The following is a 26,437-nucleotide window of genomic DNA, read 5'->3' as shown; positions in this document are numbered from 1 at the left end:
CTGTCTCTTGGTCTGCCTTCAAACCTACTGACCCACCATACTCATTAAGGAAAAATATTTATTTGGTTATTCACAGTCAACAATCTATCTTATTTGTACAGCCTGTGGAACTCTGGTCTGCCAAAGGTTCTCACCCAAAACATCAACTTATCTTTTCCTTCAGACTTGCAGCTGGAAAACGCTTAAAATTGTATTATATATATTTCTGAGCTGTAACCCCAGCGTTCTCATCCCAAAGCATAAAGATTTAAGGTGTGAAAACAATTTAATTTTTTTGTTAACAATCTGTCATTGTTTAGGGCCAAGAGGCTTTAATTTTTTTTAAATAATGACTGATTCTCTTAAACATAAATCTAGTGAGAACGCTCAGGTAAAATGCAATGGATATTGTACAGTTTGAAAGAAGAGTGAAGTTATTCCATGTATCCTGGCCGGTATTTATCTCAGCTCAAAAATAAATTACCTGATTATTATAACTGTGGGAGGAAATTAGCAGTGGTGGGAATCGAACACGAGCTGCTGTACTGTAAAGCCTTGTGCTAAACATTACACTATCATGATACTACCCAGAGATTCATTTTCTTGCGGGCATTCGAATGAGACACAGACACAATAGAATCTGAAAAGCACAAAGGACAAACAACCAATGGGAGAAACCGATTGTCGCGATTCTGTTTATCCACACTAGCAAAATAGTACATGTCTGAAATAAAAATGCGGGATTTGAAATAAAGTGCGAAAATATTGGAAATACTTGGTTCCTCCAGCCCTACAGAGAGGTAGCATTTGTTTGAACACGTGCACGTAAAGGGTAGTGTTACCAGCATGTGCAGTTTTGTTTACATTTTCAGTATCGTGGATGATTTTTCAGCTGACTTATTTGATGTAGTTGAGTTCATTTAAGTGTATTAACCTTTCGGGATGATAATATTGATGTTAACATTTTTGCAGCATTGACGTGCGGGTCAAGCATGACGTTGGGCGCCGCCTCCAGCTGGCGCTTTCGCCGCTGCGCCGGACTTGATGCTGACAATCGTGACGCTCTGTAATGTTCAGATGTCTTCCTATCAAGTTTCCTCATAGGTTGAGCCCGAGGCTGATTATCGACACTACCAATCAGTTTGTCTGATGCTCTGGGGGCCGAGGGCGCCCAGGCCTCCTCTGATCCCTCATCCCCCCTTCTCCCCTTTCTCTCTCTAGTCCTTCTGCTGCTCTCAGCAGTATGTCCGGCTCCATATTGAGAGCATCTATCAAAGCCGTGAGCGCCAGGAGACGCCTGGTTCCGACCAGGGCAGCGCTAACGCTGGTGAGTTCGGAGACCCCTCTCTCGATTTAAATCTCCCTGTTTTCAGGCTCGGGAAGCCCGGGACGAAACAGGCGGTGGACGGAGGTGTGGGGTTGTATTCAGTGTTGAATACATAGATAGGTGGGGGTGGGGGGCGTTCGGCTTTCCAGAGATTGGGAAGGAGAGCTGGGATTGAACGGGAGCAATGTTGGATTGCAGGAGGGGTGTCAATGAGGATTTGTTTGCTCTTCGTCACATGAGCTGGGTTTATTTACGTGAGAGCGACTCCTTTTGTGCCAATTGCTCGGACGGGTGTCAATGGGGAACAGGGCTAGTTCGTTACAGGAGCTGGGTTTGTTTACGTTGAGAGCGACTCCTTTTGTCACGAACTGCAATGCTTTCATAAGCTTTCGATCTGGTGAAGCTTTCTGGGTGGAACTCAGAAATAAGATGTGGATGAGCTTGAATTAGAGGAGCAAATGTGTAGGGAGATAATAGATTGATGTTGGAGTAATAGGGTGGTAATAATAATCTTCTCTAATGTTGTTTGAGACTAAATGAAGCAGAATTTGTTGCGGGTGTCCAGTAAAGCTTTCACAAGCCCCAAGGTGTCAACACATGGCCATCTGTTGGGAAATGAGACAGAACGGGTGACTGAAGAAGGGTCCTGACCAAGGGTCTCGGCCTGAAACGTCGATTGTACCTCTTCCTAGAGATGCTGCCTGGTCTGCTGCGTTCACCAGCAACTTTGATGTGTGTTGGGTGACTGAAGTATCAGTTACTTTTTCCATGCCAGTAATTCTATTAGTTTTAAGATGGTTATACAGGTTGAGTACCCCTTATCCAAAATTACAAAATCCAAGCACCTCCAAAATACAATTTTTTGGAGCAGTGACATGATGTTCACAGGCAATGTGCAGGTCTCTGCACATCACAGACAGTCTTGAGAAGTGACCTCACATATGTAATGAAGAGAAGTTAATGAAAAATAGAAAATCGCTGTATAAAGTGAAAAATTAATATTTTGATTGCGTATTGAAAGAGTGCATTCATCATTGAATGTATGCTACTTAACGATATCCTGAGTATGAAACAAGCCAAGAACTATCACAACAAACTGAAATATTTTATACTTTATTGTCGCCAAACAATTGATAATAGAACGTACAGTCATCACACTGATATTTGATTCTGTGCTAGAATTACTCCCTAGATTACAAATATTAAATATTAAAAATAGTAAAAATTAGTAAATATTAAAAATTTAAATTATAAATCATAAATAGAAAATAGAAAAATGGAAAGTCAGGTAGTGCAAAGAAATGGAGAGGCAGGCCCAGATATTTGGAGGGTACGGCCCAGATCCAGGTCAGGATCCGTTCAGCAGTCTTATCACAGTTGGAAAGAAGCTGTTCCCAAATCTGGCCGTACGAGTCTTCAAGCTCCTCAGCCTTCTCCCGGAGGGAAGAGGGACGAGAAGTGTGTTGGCTGGGTGGGTCATGTCCTTGATTATCCTGGCAGCACTGCTCTGACAGCATGCGGTGTAAAGTGAGTCCACGGACGGAAGATTGGTTTGTGTGATGTGCTGCACCGTGTTCATGATCTTCTACCGCTTCTTTCGGTCTTGGACAGGACAACTTCCATACCAGGTTGTGATGCACCCTAGAAGAATGCTTTCTACGGTGCATCTATAAAAAAATAGTGAGCGTTTTAGGGAACAGGCCAAATTTCTTTAGTTTTCTCAGGAAGTAAAGGCGCTGGTTGACCTTCTTGGCAGTGAACTCTGCTTGGTTGGACCAAGTCAGGTCATTTGTGATATTTGAAGATAATTGTGAATATTCAGCAGGCTAATTGCAGAAATTTAAGAAAAGGCACAGCATTGAATTTTTAAAGATCTATGGTAATAACACATCTGATCACAAAGCAGCAGAGAAATTGTTGATGAGTTTGCTAAGATCATCACTGATGAAAATCTTAACAGGCTGAACGACTATCAGTACATATGCATGACAAACAAGTGAAAGGTAAAGACGGCTAACCGGCAGCATATAACTGAGTCAGAAATGATGGTGATCTCAAGCTTAACTTGTTATATATTTCAAAATCCGAAACACTTCCGGCCCCAAGCATTTCAGATAAGGGGTACTCAAATTGCACAACTATTTGTGACCAGTGCTAGTAACTCTATTACTTTTAAAATAGTTAGAACTGGTGCACAAGTTAAAGTCCTAAATTGGAGAATGGCTAATTTTAATGGCATCACATGGGAACCTGCAAAGGTTGTTTGGGAAAAGCTGTTTTGTTGGTGAAGGGAATCTTTTAATTGTAAGTTAAGGAGGGTTTAGGGCCAGCATGTTTCTATTACGGTGAAGAACAAAACTGGAAAGATTAGGGAAATCAGGCTGACAAGGGATCTTAATGATTTGTTTGGGAATAAAAGATTGCTGGGATCAGGTGGATCCTGCGAGGAGTTTTAAGAAACGTAGGAGTACTTTTAAAAGGGAAATCAGCAGGACAAAAGGAGGACATGAGACAGCTTTAACAGATAATCTGATAAAGAATCTTCAAATATTATGTAAGTATTTTAAGAACAAACGAGTATCTAGGAAGAAAATGGGTCTGCTTAAGGATCAATGTGGTACTATGTGTGTGGAGGCTTCAAGTAAATATATCTCGTATGTATTACTGTGGAGAAGGTCATGGAAGCTAGGGAATTCAGGAAGGAATGGGGGAGCTGGAAGACTGGATGGTAGCTAATATTAAACTATTATTTAAGAGGGGCTACGAGGACAAGTCAGGGAACGGCAGATCAGGGGTGGGAAGATTGCTTGAGGGGACTCTAAGGGAGAGGATCTGACTACACTTGGAAAAGTAAGGACCGATGAGGATAGTCAGTGGGGGTTTTGTGTGTGGAACATCATATCTCACAAATTTGAGGTTTTTTAAAAAGGGGATTGATGAGGGCATTGCAGTAGAGATTTTATATGTGGACTTTAGAAAGGCTTTTGATGAGGTCCCACGTCATAGATTAGATCACATGGGATCCAGGGTTAGTGAGCCAGTTGGATACAAATTAGGCTTGGTGGTGGGAGGCAGAGAGTGATAATAGCGGGTTGTTTTCAGAGTATTACTACAGGGATCAGTGTTCATCATCTACCTGCATTAATGATTTGGGTGAGAATGTAACTATAGCATGATTAGTAACTCTGCAAATGACGTCAAAATTGGCAGCTTAATGAATAGGGAAGATTACCTAAGAATACAACAGTATCCAGACCAACTGGGAAAGTGAAGTAAAGACTTAACTGCTGGAATTTAACTTGAACAAGTGCAAAGTGTTGCATTTTGCGAAGGAAAAACAGGGTAGGACTTGAACAGTAAATGCAAAGGGCCTTGGAAAGTAGTGCAGAACAGAGGAATGCAAGTAAGTAGTTCCCTGAAATTGGTGACACAAATAGTAAGGGTGATGAAGGAGGCATTTGATACACTTACTTTCATTAGTCAGGGCAATGAATATAAGAGTTAGGATATTACAACTGTACAAGAGGTCAGTAAGACTATACTTTGAATGTTGTGTGCAGTTCTGGTTGCACAGCAATAGGAGGAATGTCCTTAAATTGGAAAGGATGCTGAAACGATTCACAAGGATGTTAACCTGGATTAGGCAGCTGAACTACAAGGATAGATTGGGGCTTTTTTTCCCTGGAGCGAGGAGGTGGAAGGGTGGCCAGTTAAAGGTTTATAAAATAATGAGGGCCATAGATAAAAGGTTGCAGTTTTTTTCCCCCAAGATAGAGGACCTGAGATACAACTTTTCCACAGAGGGTGTTGGGTATATGAAATGCGCTCCAAGGGGGAAAGGGGTAAAGGTGGGCAAAATTACAATATCTAAAAAGACATTTAGACAGATATGTGGATAGGGAAGATTTAGAGGTATATAGGCCAAATGCATGCAAATAGGACTTGCTCAGTAGGCACCTTGGTCTGCATGAATGAATTGGGCATAGGGTCTCTTTCTGGTCTCTAACTTCACCCTGGAGGGCAGATTTCCAGGTGACAGCTCTATTTCACAGTGTGGGGATGTAAACTGTAGGGAGATGGAGTATTTTCGATACGTGTTCTTGTGGGGGAGAGAAAGAAAGAGGGATATCATGGTGGATGGAGCTGTTGGAGATGGGTATTTGGGAGTGGTGGTGATAGGGGTCTGCTGGGGGCATAACAGGAACGGTGTTCTGGTGGAGGGGGCAGCCTAGTTGGGATTAGGGCTTAGGGACCCGAGGAAGCAATATAAAATCTATTTGCTCTTCTATTAAAGATTTGAAACTGTTGTATTCTAAAGCTGCTTAACTATGTGGGATTTATATTGCAGTCAGTCCTGTGTCAAATTATGGGATGCTTTGAGATGATCTGAAGTAACATGATTGTGCTGCAGTGTTATTTTTCTTTGTTTAGTTCAGTTTTGACCTGCATACAGTCAGTTCTATGAGCATCAAATCCACTTAACCACATTCTGAAATTTTTAGCACAGATCAGCAGTGCACATACAAAACTGTTGATTTAGCTAGCTAAAGACTGCACTTTATTAATTCTAGTCTTGACTAAATTTCTTGCTCTGGACACAACTATGTCAACTCCATTCAGAAACTTATCAATTCCTCCTCCAATATAAGATAGACAGAGAAGTAGTTTGTGAGGAGACTAAGTCTGCAATGATATTGTAGGTAAGTTAAGTGAGTAGGTAGAATGAGGGTGAGTAGGATATTCTGTTCCATGGGGGAATGTGAGGATATTCACTTTTGCAGAGAGATTATTTAAATTTGTGAAACTAATAAAAGCTGTTGGATGACCTTGTACTGTAAACACAAATAGCATGTTGCTACAGTAGTAGTTAAGGACAGATGGCACGTTGACCTTAATGGTAAGTAAGGTTGTAGTATGAAAGTAGGAGAGTCTTGCGGAAACTGTATAGGGTTTTTGTTAGACCACATCTGGAGCACTGTACTATTCTTATAAGGAATGATAATAACGCAAACAACAGGAATTCTGCAGATGCTGGAAATTCAAGCAACACATCAAAGTTGCTGATGAACGCAGCAGGCCAGGCAGCATCTCTAGGAAGAGGTACAGTCGACGTTTCAGGCCGAGGCCCTTCGTCCTGAAGGGTCTCGGCCTGAAATGTCGACTGTACCTCTTCCTAGAGATGCTGCCTGGCCTGCTGTGTTCACCAGCAACTTTGAAGAAATGATAATACTTGCCTTGAGAAGGCCCACAAGGCAAATTCTTGCTTGATATGGCTGTTTAAGGGTCAGAGATTGAGTTAGTATGGGTCCATGTACACTGGAGTTTATTAGAATGGCCTTAGTGAACAACGTAAGATTCTGAAAGTCATTAACAGTGTGGATACTGCAAGGCTATTTTCCTTGGTGTGAACTGCTGGGCACGGTCTCTAGATTAAGGATTTCTCACTTAAGGCAAAAATTAGGAATTTCTTCTTCTGAATTACATCTGTCACAGACAGGATTTATATGACCATAAAAACAAGTTAACATTCTTAGACATATGGGCCCTATAAACCACCTTAAAATGTATCAAAGCGTGTCTAGCGCACATTGAAGAAGTGTTAACTAGTTAGAGAATTTTCTTCCATTTCTCTATGGGTAAAGATACCTGAAGTTCTCTTTCCCATTAATTCTGAGGTAGCTTCCTTGACACATATGTTCTGGTCTTGTCTTCTTTTGGAAAAAATATTGGAAAGACATCTTTGATATTATTTCGCAAACACAAGGAATTCTGCAGATGCTGGAAATTCAAGCAACACACATCAAAGTTGCTGGTGAACGCAGCAGGCGAGGCAGCATCTCTAGGAAGAGGTACAGTCGACGTTTTGGGCCGAGACCCTTTGTCCTGACGAAGCGTCTCGGCCGGAATCGTTGACTGTACATCTTCCTAGAGATGCTGCCTGGCCTGCTGCGTTCACCAGCAACTTTGATGTGTGTTGTTTGATATTATTTCAGTAGTTTTACATATTGATTTACAACCTCATCCTTTTACTGCAATTTTTGGATTACCAGTGATAGACTTTATTCATTTATCCCCCTTCAGCTTGTCGTTTGATTGCATTTGTTACATTAATAGCCAGAAGATTCATTTTATTTAAATGGAAAGATTCTAATCCCCCTACTACATTTCAATGGTTTTCCCAAACTATAACATGTTTAAATTTGGAAAAAATTAGGAGTGGTACCACTGATCCTTCGGTTAAATTTGAAGAAACTTGGAGGCCATTTGTTCAACATTTTCATATGATGTAAGTTGACCTTTTTCCAAATCCTTTTTAATAACTTTTTGTTTGTGTATAGAGGACCGGAATGAATGACAAATAACGATTTTAACCGATGAAATATGGCAGCCCAGTTTCTGTTTTGTTTTTTTTTCAGTGTAGGGTATAAAAAAATTTTTTTGAATCTTTTTCATGTTCAGTTATTAGAGATTGGGAGGTTTAAATTAAATATGTTACTTGGAGTCTGTGTCTATACGTTAACCGTTATTAATGTAATCCCGATCTCTTTGTATCATTATCATTGGTATATTTATCAATTTGAAACTCAATAAAAAAGATTATAAAAGAAAGGAATTTCTTCTTCTGAATATCATGAATTTTTAGGAGACCTGGGGATGCTGAATTGTGGAATATATCCAAGGTCAAACTTAATTTTTAGTCTTTCAGGGAATAAAGGGTTATTCAGGGAATAACTGGAAGTAGAAATGCATCCAGCAGCTAGGTTACCTATGATATTGAATGGCAGATCCAGCTCAAAGAGTTACTCGGCCTAATCCTCAAAGCAACAAATGTAACTTTAATATTTGGGTTCACAGCAGAATGAGAATCAGGTTTTTTATCACCGGCATGTGACGTGAAATTTGTTAACTTAGCAGCAGCAGTTCAATGCAATACATAATCTAGCAGAGAGAGAGAGAGAAAAATAATAAATAAAATAAAACATAATAAATAAACAAATCAATTACGTATATTGAATAGATTTTTTAAAATGTGCAGAAAACAGAAATACTGTATATTAAAAAAGTGAGGTAGTGTCCAAAGCTTCAATGTCCATTTAGGAATCAGATGCTAGAGGGGAAGAAGCTGTTTCTGAATCACTGAGTGTGTGCCTTCAGGCTTCAGTATCTCCTACCTGATGGTAACGGTGAGAAAAGGGCATGCCCTGGGTGCTGGAGGTCCTTAATAATGGATGCTGCCTTTCTGAGACTCTGCTCCCTAAAGATGTCCTGGGTACTTTGTAGGCTAGTGCCCAAGATGGAGCTGACTAGATTTACAACCTTCTGCAGCTTCTTTTGGTCCTGTGCAATAGCCCCTCCATACCAGACAGTGATGCAGCCTGTCAGAGTGCTCTCCACGCTACAACTATAGAAATTTTGAGTGTATTTGTTGACATGCCAAATCTCTTCAAACTCTTAATAAAGTATAGACAGTGTCTTGCCTTCCTTATGACTACATCAATATGTCGGGACCAGGTTAGATCCTCAGAGATCTTGACACTGAGGAACTTGAAGCTGTTCACTCTCTCTACTTCTGATCCCTCTATGAGGATTGGTATGTGTTCCTTCGTCTTACCCTTCCTGAAGTCCACAATCATCTCTTTCGTTATACTGACGTTGAGTGCCAGGTTGTTGCTGTGGCACCATTTCACTAGTTGGCATATCTCACTCCTGTATGCCTTCTTGCCACCACCTGAGATTCTACCAACAATAGTTGTATCGTCAGCAAATTTGTAGATAGTATTTGAGCTATGCCTAGCCACACAGTCATGTGTATACAGAGAATAGAGCAGTGGACTAAGCACACACCCCTGAGGTGTGCCAGTGTTGATTGTCAGCGAGGAGGATATGTTATCACCAGTCCGCACAGACTGTAGTCTTCAGGTTAGGAAGTCGAGGATCCAATTGGAGAGGGGGGTACAGAGGCCCAGGTTCTGCAACTTCTCAATCAGGATTGTAGGAATGATGGTATTAAATGCTGAGTTACAGTCGATGAACAGCATCCTGACATAGGTGTTTGTGTTGTCTAGGTGGAGTGTGGAGAGCCATTGAGATTGCCGTGTGGAGAGCCATTGAGATTGCATCTGCCATTGACCTATTGTGGCGGTAGGCAAAATGCAATGGGTCCAGGTCCTTACTGAGGCAGGAGTTCAGTCTAGTCATCAGACATCCCACCCTGCAAAAACTCATTTCAGGGAGGTAGCACCATCAATTTGCGGGAAACTCCCGGAACTTCCCGGAGAGGTGGGATGTCTGCAATAGAGTAGCTCCTTAGCAGCTAGCCAGCTAGTTTAAATAACGTTAGCTATGCTAATGAACAAATGACACCTGTTAAACTCACCTCAACATGTCTTTTACAGTCCTAACCCACCATGGGCAATAGAAAAGTCACTGTTGCAAACAGTGCAGCGAGCAACACTGTCATTATTTTTGACCCCTATTAGGCAGGGGTACACTTTAGTGTAGTCTGGGCTGAAGTGTGTTTTGTATTTTCTTTTTTTGAAACACTCTGCCATGGCAGTGCAGGACACTAAATTGAACTAATGGAGAGACAGAGATTGACTGTAAAGCCCGCCCACAGAGAAAACTGATTGTTCTCTCTTTGTGCTAAGTAGACCTATCAGGATGCCCGCTCCTGCTCTCCCTCTCATTTCCAGGATATTGTATATAATTTGCGGGCGTCAGGGAGCTGCTATTAATATGCGGGAGAGTGGGATGTCTGAGTCATAATCAACCTCTCAAAGCATTTCATCACTGCCAATATGAGTGCTACCGGGCGAGAGTCATTAAGAGAGCCCACATTATTCTTCTTGGGCACTGGTATAATCGTTGCCTTTTTGAAGTAAGTGGGAACTTCTGCCCATAGCAGTGAGAGGTTGAAGATGTCCTTGAATACTCCCACTGGTTGGTTGGCACAGGTTTTCAGAGCCTTACCAGGTACTCCATCGGGACCTTCTGCCTTGCGAGGGTTCACTCTCTTTAAAGACAGTCTAACGTTGGCCTTTGAGACTGAGATCACAGATGATTTAGTATCTACACCTATTGAGTGATGCAGAGATGATTCCTCATCCTAGTTGGACTCTACAGCTGTGCACCTTTGCTTCATTAAGGATTGGGAAAAATTGGGATTTTAGCATCATTATTGTAGTTGGTGAATGTGCATGTATCTAACTATTAGGTGAGGCCCAAGCAGAGGTGTGCTCAAGTCCAAAATGAGCACTATGAAAAAAACATTTATTGTGACGTAAACTAACAATATAGTATTTTAATAACATATCTTGCTGTTGAAATTACAAGATTTTGAATTTTTAAATTTTCAAGAACACTTAAGCTGGCATGACTTTGACTTTGAAAGTGTTATCTAAAGGTTAGGTTTGAAGTGTTCAGCCAGTATCCAGAGCTTAGAACTTTGTTAAGTCAATGGGCTTCAGAAGAAAATAGATTTTGCAAATGCAGCATGTGGGGGGATTGCCCTCCTGTGGAATATTTTGTGCATCCATTCTGTAGCTGGGGTGACTCTGCATTCATGCATAGAATGATTGGTCATGCTATTCACAGTGCTGTTTTGTGCTAAGTTGTGCACCTTCTGGCCTAGAAGTTGCTCAAATATAGTCTTATTAATCAACCTCATGAGCAGCTAACAAGTGAATACAAATTCTGATACAGTTTAAAATTGTGATTCAAGTTCAGCCTCATCATCAGCATAGCTAAATTGTTAAACTGGCTCCTAAAGATAATCTCTTATATGGATGCAAAGTCATTAGTCTTTGATGTTATCTGATAACTTGATTCAGAGGGACCTGCCTTACTCCAAGATGTAGTTCATAATTTCTCTGACAAATCTAAACTGAGAGCCGTAAGTGGTAAACTGGTTACTGGAGACCAGAACGGTTTTTTTGTGAGCCTTAATAAGTTCAAAGTAAATTTATTATCAAAGTACAAGTACATCATCATGTGCAACCCTGAGATTAATTTTCTTGTGAGTATTCACAGTAAACACAATAGAATCAATGAAAAACCACACCCGACAGGATAGACAGATAACGAGTATGCAAAAGACAACAAACTGCAAATACAAAAAAAGAAATAATAAATCAACTAATAAACAAACAATATTGAGAACATGAGATGAAGAGTTCTTGAAAGTAAGCCCTTAGGTTGTGGAAGCAGTTCATTAATGGGAATGAGTGAAGTTATCCCCTCTGGTTTGAGGTACAATAACTGTTCCTGAATCTGGTGGTGTGGTCCCTGAGGCTCTTGTGCCTCCATCCCGATGACAGCAATGAGAAGAGAGCATGGCCTGGATGCTGGAGGTCCTTGATGGATGCGGCTTTCCTGCAAAAGCACTCCGTGTAGATGCACTCAACGGTGGGGAGGGCTTTACCCATGATGGACTGGGCTGTATCCACTACTTTCTGTAGGCTTTTCTGTTCAAGGGCATTGGTGTTCCCATATTAGGCCATGATGAAACCAGTCAATGTACTTTCCATTGCTCTTAAAGCAACAAACCAGTAGTCTTATGAAGAACTAGGTAAGCTTTGGGAAACGGACTTGAACCTTCAGCTGGACTTGGAGTTACATTTATATTACATTCTTATTAGTTTCTAAGTAATTAGTTCTATCAATCTGTAGCTAATACTTCTGGACTCAAATGCATTTGATGTTATGTCTCTGCTGCATTACACACACGTTATTAGCAAATATAAATTCTAAATCTGTAATTACTTTTTGTAGTTACTTTATAAATATAAACATATATCTGTTCTGAAAGTTTGTTTCTATCCTATTAGTCATCAGTGTTTTTACAATGAGAAAGTAATTACAGCTACAGCACATACTTTGAGAAAATAACTGGGAGCTAGCTTAAAAAAAGTTCTAGTCATCATTTGAACAAGTGAATTTCCACAGTGCATAGCCTAAAAGAAGAGGAAAAGTATATTATAGTTATCAACTTAAATGGAAACATAGTAATGAAGCTTTTCAATTGTATAGGAAATACAGTAAAATTGAAACCTACATTGAATTATTGTTTTCTCTCCTTACCCAGACCCCTCTGGCTGTTAATAAAATTAAGCAACTGCTTCGGGAAAAGCCTGAATATGTAAGTATCATCGGACATAATGCATTGTCAGAAATAGTTAAAGCTGTTGTTTCAGAAAATAGATTTTATCGTAAATTCAAAATTGATCATTGGAATAAACATTCATTTTAAGTATCCCTATTTTGAGTATATCCATTTAGAAAAATTGAAAAAGGAGTTAAGAAATGTTTTAAAAATATTATTTAATTGTGGAGAAAATTGCTGTTACTAAAGCTGAATTCTTAACCCATTTACAAGAGTGTGTTGAAATATATCTTAAATATGTTTAAATATTTTCTATAGAATTGAAAATGTTGAAAATTTTGAACAAAAAAAAACATTTATCTTCTGTGATAGATTGGGTTGAAGATTGGAGTGCGAACCAGAGGGTGTAATGGTCTGTCCTATACTTTGGAATACACAAAGGAAAAAAGAGATTCAGATGAAGAAGTAATCCAGGATGGTAAGTAATCTTATTGTGTACATTTCTTAAAATATTTTCCATCAGTTTTGTTACATTGGTTGTGTATTGTGATACTTTGTAAATACTTTAGCATACACCAGAAATTGATCTCGATCACATTTCCTCACATTTTCAAAATCTGACAAATGCTGCTAAGGAATTAATAGATATTGTCAACGAAACTGTAATGTACTACTTCTTGTAGCTTTGCTGGAGTTTTTAGAATCTATTAGAATGACCTAAAAAGTGAGCATTTAGACATAAAACTTAAATGTAAGCAGTTACCCTGAAATCATGGCAACACTCTTTCCTGGTATTGAGGTTTGCCATGGACAGGCTTACAGCTGGGACTCTCACAGCTATCTGGACTATTCCTCTTCTCACCCTGTCTCTTGCAAAAACGCCATCCCCTTCTCGCAATTCCTCCGTCTCCGCCGCATCTGCTCTCAGGATGAGGCTTTTCATTCTAGGACGAGGGAGATGTCTTCATTTTTTAAAGAAAGGGGCTTCCCTTCCTCCACTATCAACTCTGCTCTTAAACGCATCTCCCCCATTTCACGTACATCTGCTCTCACTCCATCCTCCCACCACCCCACTAGGAATAGGGTTCCCCTGGTCCTCACCTACCACCCCACCAGCCTCCGGGTCCAACATATTATTCTCCGTAACTTCCGCCACCTCCAACGGGATCCCACCACTAAGCATATCTTTCCCTCCCCCCCTCTCTCTGCATTCCGCAGGGATCGCTCCCTACACAACTCCCTTGTCCATTCGTCCCCCCCATCCCTCCCCACTGATCTCCCTGCTGGCACTTATCCGTGTAAGCGGAACAAGTGCTACACATGCCCTTACACTTCCTCCCTTACCACCATTCAGGGCCCCAAACAGTCCTTCCAGGTGAGGCATCACTTCACCTGTGAGTCGACTGGGGTGATATACTGCGTCCGGTGCTCCCGATGTGGCCTTTTATATATTGGTGAGACCCGACGCAGACTGGGAGATCGCTTTGCTGAACATCTACGCTCTGTCCGCCAGAGAAAGCAGGATCTCCCAGTGGCCACACATTTTAATTCCACATCCCATTCCCATTCTGACATGTCTATCCACGGCCTCCCTACTGTAAAGATGAAGCCACACTCAGGTTGGAGGAACAACACCTTATATTCCGTATGGGTAGCCTCCAACCTGATGGCATGAACATTGACTTCTCTAACTTCCGCTAGGCCCCACCTCCCCCTCGTACCCCATCTGTTACTCTTTTTTATGCACACGTTCTTTCTCTCACTCTCCTTTTTCTCCCTCTGTCCCTCTGAATATACCTCTTGCCCATCCTCTGGGTCACCCCCCCCCCCGTCTTTCTTCCCGGACCTCCTGTCCCATGATCCTCTCGTATCCCCTTCTGCCTATCACCTGTCCAGCTCTCGGCTCCATCCCTCCCCCTCCTGTCTTCTCCTATCATTTTGCATCTCCCCCTCCCCCTCCAGCTTTCAAATCCCTTACTCACTCTTCCTTCAGTTAGTCCTGACAAAGGGTCTCGGCCTGAAACGTCGACTGCGCCTCTTCCTATAGATGCTGCCTGGCCTGCTGCGTTCACCAGCAACTTTGATGTGTGTTGCTTGATATTCAGATGATGCCTCTAGGGGGCAGCATATGGATAACATATAGGACGTCAAAACTTGATCCTGGGGTGTGTGGGGATTCTAGTGGTAATTCTGTTGTACAGTATACAAATAGCTAAATGTACATTTGAACTTTTCCCCTGATAGTCATATAATGCTTTAATTTTCTCTTTGAGGTGTTCGAATATTCATTGAAAAGAAAGCGCAGTTGACACTCCTAGGAACAGAAATGGACTACACAGAAAATAAACTTGCAAGTGAATTTGTCTTTCACAATCCAAATATAAAAGGAACCTGTGGTTGTGGAGAAAGTTTTCATGTTTAATGGGAACCAACAATTTGCTTGAACATTATTGTGGGCGTCGTGTGTGGTGAGGCACTGATATTCCATTTTAGGCCATTGAGTGTAGCTGAATCTATATTGTAACTTCAAGGGAGAAGAAACTGAAATTGCATCCCTGATGGTATGTAGCCACTAACAATGGATCTTTCTCCTGAGGGGAAATTTTGCACAAGGAGTTATTGTGTTGAATAAGATACTATTTTTTTGTTCAATTGTCAAACCATGGGTAGTGTTAACTTTATTAACTGTGCAATGAGTGAAATGCCTGGATCAGATAAATACAACTGCTTTTCATCTGAAAAAAAGAAAATGTTGTATTTGGTATTATCAAATGTACACTGTCAAAGTCAGATATTTGGAAAAGTAGAATTGGTTTATCATTGAACTTTATTAATGTAGATTCTGAATTACTCATAGGCTGCAACTAGCTCCATGTTGCTGTTCCTTTTTCAAGCTCCACAAGTCATTTTTTCTTTTTATAGAAGGAGATTTATTTGGTAACAAAGCCTAAAGTTCACTTTTTTTTAAGATCCTGGTACAAAAGTCTCCAGACCGTTAATGCCATTTGGAAATTTCGCTCTCCACTACCAACTACTAAGAATGTGCAAGAATATAAAGTTGATGTTGGAACCCAAATGGAGTATCTATGTTGTACTTTGCCTGCACGACATCGCCACCAAATCAAAATTCAAGATTGTTCGTAGAAGATGTCTGAGTTGTTCAGAACTGGATCATTTCAGTTTTTTAAAAATCAGGTAAAAACACATTTGAGATGAAGATATTACAATAAGACAAGCTGCTTTGTTATTTAAATCTCATGACCAGGAAGGTCAAAAATGATGTTCTTCCTAGTAGAGGACTGTAAATCAATGGGTATTTGCAATTTATTCTTTCCTTAATATATCAAAAATCTTAGTGTAGTTTTTAAATTTCTATTTTTTCCTCCAGTGTAGCTGTAGCTTGAATATTAACCATTGAGCTAATTTAAATATTTAGATATACTTTCAATAACTACATGTATAAAGTGTATTTTTAAGGAATTGAAAATTTAATTATTTTGTACCTTAATGCGCACATTATAATTTTTGTCATGAGATTTTGCAATGTGTTGATTCATATTTTGTTTATTATTTTTAAGTTTGTATTTTCTTTAGTGGAAGTCTTGTGTTGGTAGCATTGTGTAGCATCTGAAGTTTAATGTGGATCTGACTGACTGATGGAGCAGGAAGAAATTGTCAGTGTTGGTAACTAAGACAAATTATCCATTAATTTAGGTTAAACCGTTTAGGTGTGCCCACATTTAAGTGTTAAATTTCTGTTGACTCATAGCATATAATATTTCATGTTTTTATTGTTGAAATTTGGCCCGCTTACATTATGAAACAAGTTCTGTAACATCATAAATCAGTGTCTGCATATGCATTTTCTTTAAAGGGTTTTCATGTGAATTTTATTTATGATTCAAGGCATTTTACTCAAAGGAGGTGTAAAGTGCTTCATCTTTCCACAAGCCTGCAAATCATCCTTGAGCAAGGTGTAGCACTTGCTTAGCCCCCCCAGTCAGGGTCACGTGAAGCCATGGGAGCAGGTGGTGGATGGTCATATGAGCAGCTGCTGCATATCACAAGTGCTAGTAATGCAACCACTGATACCAGGCAAACAATCACTAAAGAGTTTTGATAATGGCTGGGATAACCTGTCCTGTAAAGACACTGCCCAGAAGAAGGCAATGGCAAACCACTTTGGTAGAAAAATTTGCCAAGAGCAATCATGGTCAAGACATGGCACATGATGAAGGTGACTCATTGGAAAGATCCGTAGAGGTCATGTTATTTTTGTGGACTAAGTGTGCAGTTGGCTTTCAGACAGAAAGATGGGCAATGCTAATCATTATGTTGCTGGACACGCACTTTTTGTGGCATAATCTTCCCTGCTTTGCAGAAGGTAACACTGCTGTAACAGCCAAACTATAACCTGGAACTTAGAAATCTGAAGGTTGCTTACAAGTCATATTGAAATTGCCATCACTCTTATTCTTAGGTGGTACCTTGGAATTGATGTCTAACTTCCACTCCAGTTCTTTAGATTCTGGAGTAGATGATAATGCCTTTGTGGATCTGCAGACTCTTTCACATTTGGGATAGTAGGTGCTTGAGGGGAGCGAAGAGGTTGGTAGTTCAAGTTGCCCGGATTCCACCTCTTATACTAACCACCTGTGAGAACTAAAGCATGGGCTCAAGGATCTCAGTGCTATTAGGAATGCTCCCTCTGACCTTTGTGTATCCGTGGACCAGGGATTCTTAGGAGTCAGTAAGGCTGTTGAATATTTTTCCCAAGGAGGTTTTAAGCATATACCTTAACGTGTTCTTTTATTTTCGTGGTGATCTGTTCCTGCACAAGAAATCTCTCTTTGGAGTCTGGTGTAAGACACGTGAGTGATTTTAACTTGCCTGGAGATGACTGAGTGTAATCAGGGCCTCAATTATGGTGATGTTTCTCTGGAAAAGGCACTACCATTGCAGCACTGGCAGTATCTCTCCAGTGTCTTGAGATAACTGCTTATGTCAGTCCAAGTCTCAGGAACATATAGGAAGGCAAGAATCACTGCTGTGGGCAGACTGTGAATTGTGCTGGATTGAGGTTCTGACCTTCAGTCACTCTCCTTCACTGTCGCAAATAGTGACGATGAATTGAAGAATTGAGTTTTTCCAGATATGTTAAATTTTTTAAAATGCATGATAATAAGTTACTTAGGTATCTTGAATGAGATACTGGATCAGCTGGAAATCCTAGGACTAAACAAAAATTAATGTTTATAAAGTATATTTGTAGAAATAGTTGATCCGTAAAACTTAATGAATTGGCAAAAGTCAAGTTTGAAATTGAAAATAATGCTGCTTTCAATCTCAGAACGTGCTGATGTCACCAAAATTGAAGGCCGATTGTGTGCAGGTTAGTAAAACGGCAGGCAATACTAGAAGCAGACCAATACATTAGTTTAATAAAGTGAACTGCATATAAATAAGTAAGATAGAGGAGTTACAAATCCCCCAAACTTGTAAAATTTACAGAAGTTACAGCATTAAACCATTTGACTCTTTACAGTTGTAAAGAACAGTCTGCAAGAGTGACCCTGAGCATTGATTGCCTGGCAATTTAATTAACAATCCTAAACTAACCTTTCTGTCTGTGGACTCCTGCACCATTAAACAAGGTCTATTGCACTCTCCAGGAACAACACACCTCATTTTTTTTTACTTGGAAACACTGAAGCCTTCAGAGCAATATAGTGAATTCTCCTTTATTATATATATTTTTTTTTCCCACTCTGTCTGTCTGTACCAGAACTGGCCATTTATGGTGTTGTTTTGTCCCAATCTTCTTCTTTCTATTGCTATAGGTTGGCCTGTTGGACATGCTCTATAGATGTGCTGTTAGCAACACAATACGGATAAAGAAGCAAAATCTGCCTATTTCATTTCCACAATAACTTATTTGGTTTTGCTATATCAAAGAGTTTCTCTTATCCCTTTGTTTGCTCTCCTCCTCCACCCCCCCCCCCACACTTTCACTGTATCACTGCAGGTGAAAAATTTTTTCTCTCCCAGGCCTGTTTCTTATTCTATACGTTTATGACCTGTTGAATATTTTCAATATTTTCTGCTTTTGTTTTCAGGATTCCACTTCCTGCTCCTGCCCCAAGGAGCTTGTGTCTGCATACCTTGTCTCTGTTCTATCCCTGTTGGTTCAGTCCCTTCCCACCTACATTCGCGATACTTCACATGCCTACAATCTCTTCAACAATTTTCAGTTCCCTTGCCCTGACTACCTCATTTTCGTCATGGATGCCCACTCCCTATATACTTCTATCCCCCCCCCCCAAGAAAAAGGCCTTAAAACTCTCAGCGTCTTTCTCAACACAAGACCAAACTAGTTCCCCTCCACCATCACCACCCTCTGTCTGACAGCACTGATCCTCATCCTCAACAAATTCTCCTTCAGTTCCTCCCACTTTCTCCAAACTCAAGGGATAGCCAGGGACATCCGCATGGGCCCTAGCTACATAGAACAGTTCGTGTTCAAGCCTTCCCTGTAATGGTCCTCGACTTTTCTTGCATTACATTGACAAGTGCATTGGTGCTACTTCATGCATCCTCACTGAGCTTATCAATTTCATCATCCTTACCTCCAACTTCCACCCTGCCTTTAAATTCACTTCATTCATTTCTGACACCTCTCACGATCTCTATGTCTCCATATAATGTATCATTTCTTAATGCATGCAATACTAAATGACAATAGAAGAGGATTACGTGTCTTCATAATCATATGGAGACAAACAGTTTACCGACATCTTTTATAAACCTACCGACTTCCATGGCTATCTTGACTATACTTCTTCCTGCTCTGTTGCCTGTAACAATGCTATTCCCATTTCTCAGTTCCTTCATCCCTGCCACATCTGTTCCTAGAAGAGGCTTTCCTTTCAGAGATATCGGAGACGTCCTTCTTCAAAGAATGGGGTTACCCTTCCTCCTTCATTGATGCCCCCTTACTCACATCTCCTCCATTCCTTAACATCCACGCTCATCTCATCTTCCCACCACCTTGACAGGGATAGAATTTCCCTTGTCTTCACCTACTATTCCATGAGCCCCTGCATCTGACACATCATTCTCTGCAACATTCGCCGCCTTCAATGGGATCCTACAAAACACATCCTTACCTCCAGCCCCCACTCTCCACTTCCTACTGTCATTCCCTTGTCCATTCATCCTTCTTCATTCCTCTCCCTCCTGGTACATATCCCTGCAAGCAACAGAAATACTACACCTGCCCATTCATTACTGTCTTACCTCCATTCAGGACCACCGACAATCCTTCTGGGTGAGGCAACACTTCACCTGCAAATCTGTAGGGGTCATCTATTGTATCCTGTACTCCTGATACGGCCTCCCCTATATTGGTGAGACCTGACTTAAAATGGGGGACAGCTTTTTCGAGCACTTCTGCGCCATCCACCAAAAGCAGAATTGCCCAGTGGCCAACCATTTTAATTTCTATCCCCATCCCCATTCCCACATGTTGATCCATGGCTGTCTCATTTGCCACAATGAGGCCACACTCAGGGTGAAGGAGTAACATCTCATATTCTGTCTAGGTAACCTCCAACCTGATGGCATGAATATTGGTTTCTCCTTACTGTATTTTTCCCGCCTCCTTCCCTCTTTTCCTATTCCCCACTGTGATTACTTAACTCTCTTCCTCACCTATCACCTCCCCCAGTACCCCTCCTCATTCCCTTTTTCCTATGGCCTACTTTCCTCTCTTTTCAAATTCCTTCTTAAACCTTTACCTTTCCCACCTACTTGGCGTCACCTATCACCAAACTAGTTAGAAACATAGAAACATAGAAAATAGGTGCAGGAGTAGGCCATTCGGCCCTTCGAGCCTGCACCGCCATTTATTATGATCATGGCTGATCATCCAACTCAGAACCCAGCCTTCCCTCCATACCCCCTGACCCCTGTAGCCACAAGGGCCATATCTAACTTCCTTTTAAACATAGCTAATGAACTGGCCTCAACAGTTTGCTGTGGCAGAGAATTCCACAGATTCACCACTCTCTGTGTGAAGAAGTTTTTTCTAACCTTGGTCCTAAAAGGCTTCCCCTCTATCCTCAAACTGTGACCCCTCGTTCTAGACCTCCCCAACATCGGGAACAATCTTCCCGCATCTAGCCTGTCCAATCCCTTTAGGATCTTATACGTTTCAATCAGATCCCCCCTCAATCTTCTAAATTCCAACGAGTACAAGCCCAGTTCATCCAGTCTTTCTTCATATGAAAGACCTGCCATCCCAGGAATCAATCTGGTGAACCTTCTTTGTACTCCCTCTATGGCAAAGATGTCTTTCCTCAGATTAGGGGACCAAAACTGCACACAATACTCCAGGTGTGGTCTCACCAAGGCCTTGTACAACTGCAGTAGTACCTCCCTGCTCCTGTACTCGAATCCTCTCGCTATAAATGCCAGCATACCGTTCGCCTTTTTCACCGCCTGCTGTACCTGCATGCCCACTTTCAATGACTGGTGTATAATGACACCCAGGTCTCGTTGCACCTCCCCTTTTCCTAATCGGCCACCATTCAGATAATAATCTGTTTTCCTATTTTTGCCACCAAAGTGGATAACTTCACATTTATCCACATTAAATTGCATCTGCCATGAGTTTGCCCACTCACCCAACCTATCCAAGTCACCCTGCATCCTCTTAGCATCCTCCTCACTGCTAACACTGCCACCCAGCTTCGTGTCATCCGCAAACTTGGAGATGCTGCATTTAATTCCCTCATCCAAGTCATTAATATATATTGTAAACAACTGGGGTCCCTTCCCCTTCCCCTCCCCCTACCTTTTAATTTTGGTGCCTTCCCACTTTTCCAGTCCTGAAGAAGAGTCTCGGCCTGAAATGTAACTGTTTATTCATTTCTATAGATGCTGCCTGACCTGCTGAGCTCCTCCAGCATTTTATGTGCATTGTTTCAGTATCTGTAGTTCTTGGTGTTCAGTACTCTTCAGTATCATACAAAATGTGAGATTTTCCTTTGAAATTTTATTTACACTTTGTTTTCTGGTTAAATTGGAGGATTGTAGTTTGGGAAAATTTAAAACAAAGTCATAAACAATGGGATATATTTTCTGAAAGGAACTGAAATCTTATCAATTAAAAGATTGGTACACTGTGAAATGTTAATGATGAAATGTGTTTAATACGTGTACAATAAAATATTTTCTAAATTTCATCCTTTTGAAGGAAAATGTGTTTTCATTTTCTTGGCGGTAGGCCAACTGGATCAACTGTTACCTTACCTCATTGTCTCCTCATAAACCCCTTAATTATAGCCTCCACTTTCCTCCTTCTTTGCTCCATATTCTTTTATCACTTTTTAAAAATTCTGTTCAGGTAACTTTGGAATGCAGACAAGGTATGGTCATTTAAACCAAGCTGATAATGCTTTAAATTTAATTGTTTTGGGATAAACCCATAAGATATGGGAGTAGAAATCGGCCATTTGGCCTCTCAAGTTTTCTCCAATATTCCATCATGGCTTATTTGTATCACTCTCAACCCCAATCTCCTGCCTTCTCCCTGTAACCTTTGAAATCCTGATCAGGCAAGAACCTACAAACTCCACATTAAATGTGCTAATGATTTGGCCTCCAGACTTGGCTGTCCGAGCAATGAATTCCACAGATTCACTCTTATTCTGAGGCTGTGCCATCTGGTCCAAACTCACCCACTATAGGAAACATCCTCTCAACATCCATTCTATCTTAGCTTTTTTAATATTTGATAGAGTTCAATGAGATCCTCCATCATTCCAGCAAGTACAGGTCCACAGCCAAAACTAAAGCTCCTCTGCATTAACCCTTTCACTCCCAGAATCTTTCTCGTGAATTTCCTCTGGACCCTCTCAAATGCCAGCACATCTTTTTCTTACATAAGGTGCCCAAACTGCTCTCAATACTCCCAAGTGTGGTCTGACCAATATCTTATAAAGCCTCAGCATGACATTCTTGCTCTTATATTCTAGTTCTCCCAGAATTAGTGCCAACATTGCATTTGCTTCTTTATCACTAATTCAACCTGCAAGTTAACCTTTAGGGAACCCTGTACAAGTACTCCTATACTGACCCGTGCAAGGCACCACTAGTCACTGGCAGCCATCTACAGTAGACCACCTTTATTCCCACTATTCACCTCCTGCCAGTCAGCCAATCTTCTATCCACACTTGTATCTTTCCTGTAAACAAGATAAAGTGCCTTGGAAAAAGTATTCAGCCCCACCAACTATTTTCAGATTTTGCTGTCTCATTTTCTAAATTTTAAGTGTATTGAAGTAGGGTTTTTGAGCTAATCTACAAAATACAGTGCATCATGTCAAATCAAAAGGAAAAATACAAAGCCTGTCAATAATTTACTAAAAATTAAAAACCAAAATTGTGAGGTTGAAAAAATATTCACCCCCTTTGTAATTACTACACTAAGTATCCTTAGGTCCAAATTTGTTGATGTAGAAATTTGGGGGATCTCCTGTTTTCAATGAATAAATACACCCTTTCTTTGTAAGGTCCAACATTATGGTGGATTTTCAATGGGACAAACCAAAATGAAGACAAAACAGCATTCCAGATAAGTCAGAGAAATGATCATGGAGAAGCACAAATCTGGGGAAGGGTACAAGACCACCTCAAATGCAGTCCATCATGAAAAAGTGGAAAAAATATGAAATCCCAGCCATTCTGCCTAGGTCAGGCTGTCCCTCTAAACTTAGCTGCTGGAGTAGAATGCCACTTGTAGGAGAGGCCACTGTGACACCAACAGCAATCCAAATGAGCTGCAGAAGTCAGTGGCTGCAACTGGAGATGAAGTTCATGCCTCCACAATCTCTTACAGCCTTGCACAAAAAGATTTTGCCATGCATCACTTAGAAGATGCTGTAAAGATGTGGAAGATACCATGGTCTATTGAGATGAAAGTGGAACTTTCTTGGCTCCATGCTTAAGCAGTACTTTTGGCACACATTTAACACTGTGCATCAACCCACATAACACCATCCCTACTGTAAAGTGTGGTGGAGGTAGCATGATGCTAAGGAGGTGCTTTTCAGCAGCAGTGATTGAAAATCTGGTCAGAATTGAGGAGAAAATGAAAGTTGCAAAATACAGAGATATCCCAGATAAAAACCCTCTAGCCTCTGCCAGAACGCTTAAACTAGGGAGGAAGTTCATGTTTCAGCTGGACAAATGACCCAAAGCACACAGCCAGAGCAACCATGAGTGGCTTCAAATGAAGAAAATTGACGTCCTTGAGTAGCCCAGTCAGAGTCCTGACCCTAACCCGATCGAACATCACTGGCAAGGCCTCAACTTTGCTGTCCACCACTGCTCCCCAAATAACCTGGCACAGCTTGAGCAATTTTGCAAGGAAGAATGGGCAAATCTAGCTCCATCAGATAGTGCAAAGCTAAAAGAGACTCATTCAGGAAAGACTACTGGCTGTAATATCTGTGAGAGGTGGTTCTGCCAAGCACTGAGTAAAGGGAGATGAATACTTTTGAACTATTGACATTTTAGTTTTTGAGTTTTTAGTTTTTTATGCTTTATAATTTTCCCTGTTTTTAGGGCTCTACTGTGAGTGGGGTGGGGGAAGGAGCATGTGATTCACAAATAAAAATTCTCAGTTAAATTGATCAAAATTCCTGGTTATAATACTCATTTATGTGAACAAAGGGCTGGGGGCTGAATCCTTTTTCAAGGCACTGTAACTTTCTAGCTTTTTATCTTTATAATGTAAACCACTTAATTTTGCATCTAATTAATAAAAAATGTTTAATCTTTTGGTCCTCTGTGAGCTTCTTTTAATTTGTGTGGGAAGTTTAATGTTATTGTTTCACGTGCAAGTTTTGAAATTCAGTAAAATTGCTTTTATGCCGATAAGGAAACCTAACAAAGTGAGATATTGACATATCTTCAGTGTTGTTTTATATAAAATGAAGTAGCTTTATTTTCTACTGAAATAAATATTAGAAAGAATCTCCCATAACATTGGTTTCCTTTACATTAGAACTCATTCTGATTGCTGTATGAAACTATCTGACATTCAAATGTCATTTTAACTTAAATTAAAAATCAGTAAGGAAAATAGAAAAGCTGATATTTGCAACTTCACAATCAGCTAGAATTAATTTTAGTACGGAAAATCAGTAAGTACAATTACCTGTTTTCAGAACAATGAGTAGAATTTATTTACATAGAATTAATCTATATATGAAATTTTCATTGTAGTTAGCAGTGCTTCATTGTAATAATTTTAGCACAAAAGAGACCCGAGCTGTGAAAGCATTCTGATTATCCACAGATAACTTAAAATTGATGTTTGATGAATGTATCATAACGGGTTCCCACAACTAGCACAAAACGATAATTAAATATTAATTACAGGGAGGTAGTGTATCGAAGTTTGCTGATGACATTAAAATGAGTGGAAATACAAATTGTGCAGGGGATACGGAGAGTCTGCAGAGGGATGTAGATAGTTTAAGTGAGTGGGCAAGGGTCTGGCAGATGGAGTACAATGTTGGTAAATGCGAGGTCATCCACTTTGGAAGGGAAAATGAAAGATCAGATTATCATTTAAATGGTAAAAAATTGCAGCATGCTGCTGTGCAGAAGGACCTGGGAGTGCTTGTGCATGAATCACAAAACGTTGGTTTGCAGATGCAGCAGGCTATCAAGAAGGCAAATGGAATGTTGGTCTTCGTTGCTAGAGGGACTGAATTTAAGAGCAGGGAGGTTATGCTGCAACTGCACAGGGTACTGGTGAGGCCACACCTGGAGTGCTGTGTGCAATTCTGGTCTCCTTACTTGAGGAAGGATGTACTGGCTTTGGAGGCAGTGCAGAGGAGGTTCACCAGGTTGATTCCAGGGATGAGGGGGTTAGACTATGAGGAGAGATTGAGTCACCTGGGACTGTACTCGCTGGAATTCAGAAGAAAGAGAGGAGATCTTATAGAAACATAGAAAATTATGAAAAGGATAGATAAGATAGAGGCAGGAAAGTTGTTTCTACTCGTAGTTGAGATTTGAACTAGGGGACATAGCCTCAAGATTTGGGGGAGTAAATTTAGGATGGAGATGAAGAACTGCTTTTCCCAAAGAGTGGTGAATATGTGGAATTCTCTGCCTTATGAAGCAGTGGAGGCTACCTCAGTAAATATACTTAAGACAAGATTGGATAGATTTATGCATAGTAAGGGAATTAAGAGTTAATAGGGGAAAGGCCGGTAGGTGGAGATGAGTCCATGATCAGATCAGCCATAATTTTATTGAATGCCCTCCTGCTCCTATTTCTTAAATATACAGCGTGGTTGGCAATACAGGAAAAGGCCTCTAGATGCTGTGCTGAACAAATGAAGGTAATGACAGCTAAATAAACTAATCTCTTCTGCCCATACATGGTCTCTCTCTCCCTCCATTCTCTGTATATTTATGTGCCTCAGAGCCTGTTAAGTGCCTATATCATATTGCCACCAGATATGGCAGAGCATTCCAGCCACCCACCATTTCTTTGAACTCTCCCCCTCACTTTAAACATATGCCCTGTAGTTCAGACATTTCAACCCTAATTTTAAAAAATTACTATTGTCCAGCTTTGGCTTTCACAATTTTACAAACTTATATCAAGGTAACCACTAGAGGAATTAAGCAAATTAGGCAGCGTCTATGGAAAGGAATAAAGAGTGGACGTTTTGGGCTGAGACCCTTCATGAAAGCTTATCGAAGGCTTTTCATCAGCTTCTACCGTTCAAGGGAAAACAACCCTCATGCCCTCTGATCCAGTTAGCATGGTGATAAATCTCTTCTGTACCCTCCTCTAAGCCTCCACATCCTTCCTGTAACATGACCGGAAGTGAATGTAATAATCCTGATGTGGTCTAACCAGAGTTTTATAAAGCTGCAACATGTCATGGGAAAAATGTCACTGAAAATATTACATGTAAGAAAATTCAAGAAAATCATGCAAA

General features: G+C 40.6%; 1 protein-coding gene across 3 annotated transcripts in view; it reads left to right on the top strand.

Moving 5' to 3' along the window:
- Positions 1 to 257: 257 nt before the first annotated feature.
- Positions 258 to 26,437, top strand: part of LOC134357362 (uncharacterized) — a 41,834-nt gene continuing 15,654 nt past the window's right edge. The window contains exons 1-4 of one of the 3 annotated variants that reach the window (XR_010020601.1): positions 258 to 1,306; positions 12,390 to 12,443; positions 12,780 to 12,885; positions 14,681 to 15,602. Coding sequence is in view for 2 of the 3 variants with exons in the window: in XM_063068833.1 (XP_062924903.1) it covers positions 15,555 to 15,602 (48 nt within the window). In the remaining variant the exon portion in view is untranslated. Of the gene's footprint in view, positions 1,307 to 12,389; positions 12,444 to 12,779; positions 12,886 to 14,680; positions 15,603 to 26,437 lie in introns of those variants that run through there. The other 2 variants (XM_063068834.1, XM_063068833.1) reach the window with 2 other exon arrangements.

This window comes from Mobula hypostoma, chromosome 16 (assembly GCF_963921235.1).
Source record: "Mobula hypostoma chromosome 16, sMobHyp1.1, whole genome shotgun sequence".
In the NCBI taxonomy this organism is placed as follows: domain Eukaryota; kingdom Metazoa; phylum Chordata; class Chondrichthyes; order Myliobatiformes; family Myliobatidae; genus Mobula; species Mobula hypostoma.
Note: the sequence above shows the minus strand (reverse complement) of the source record. Positions and strands in the feature narration are given on the sequence as shown.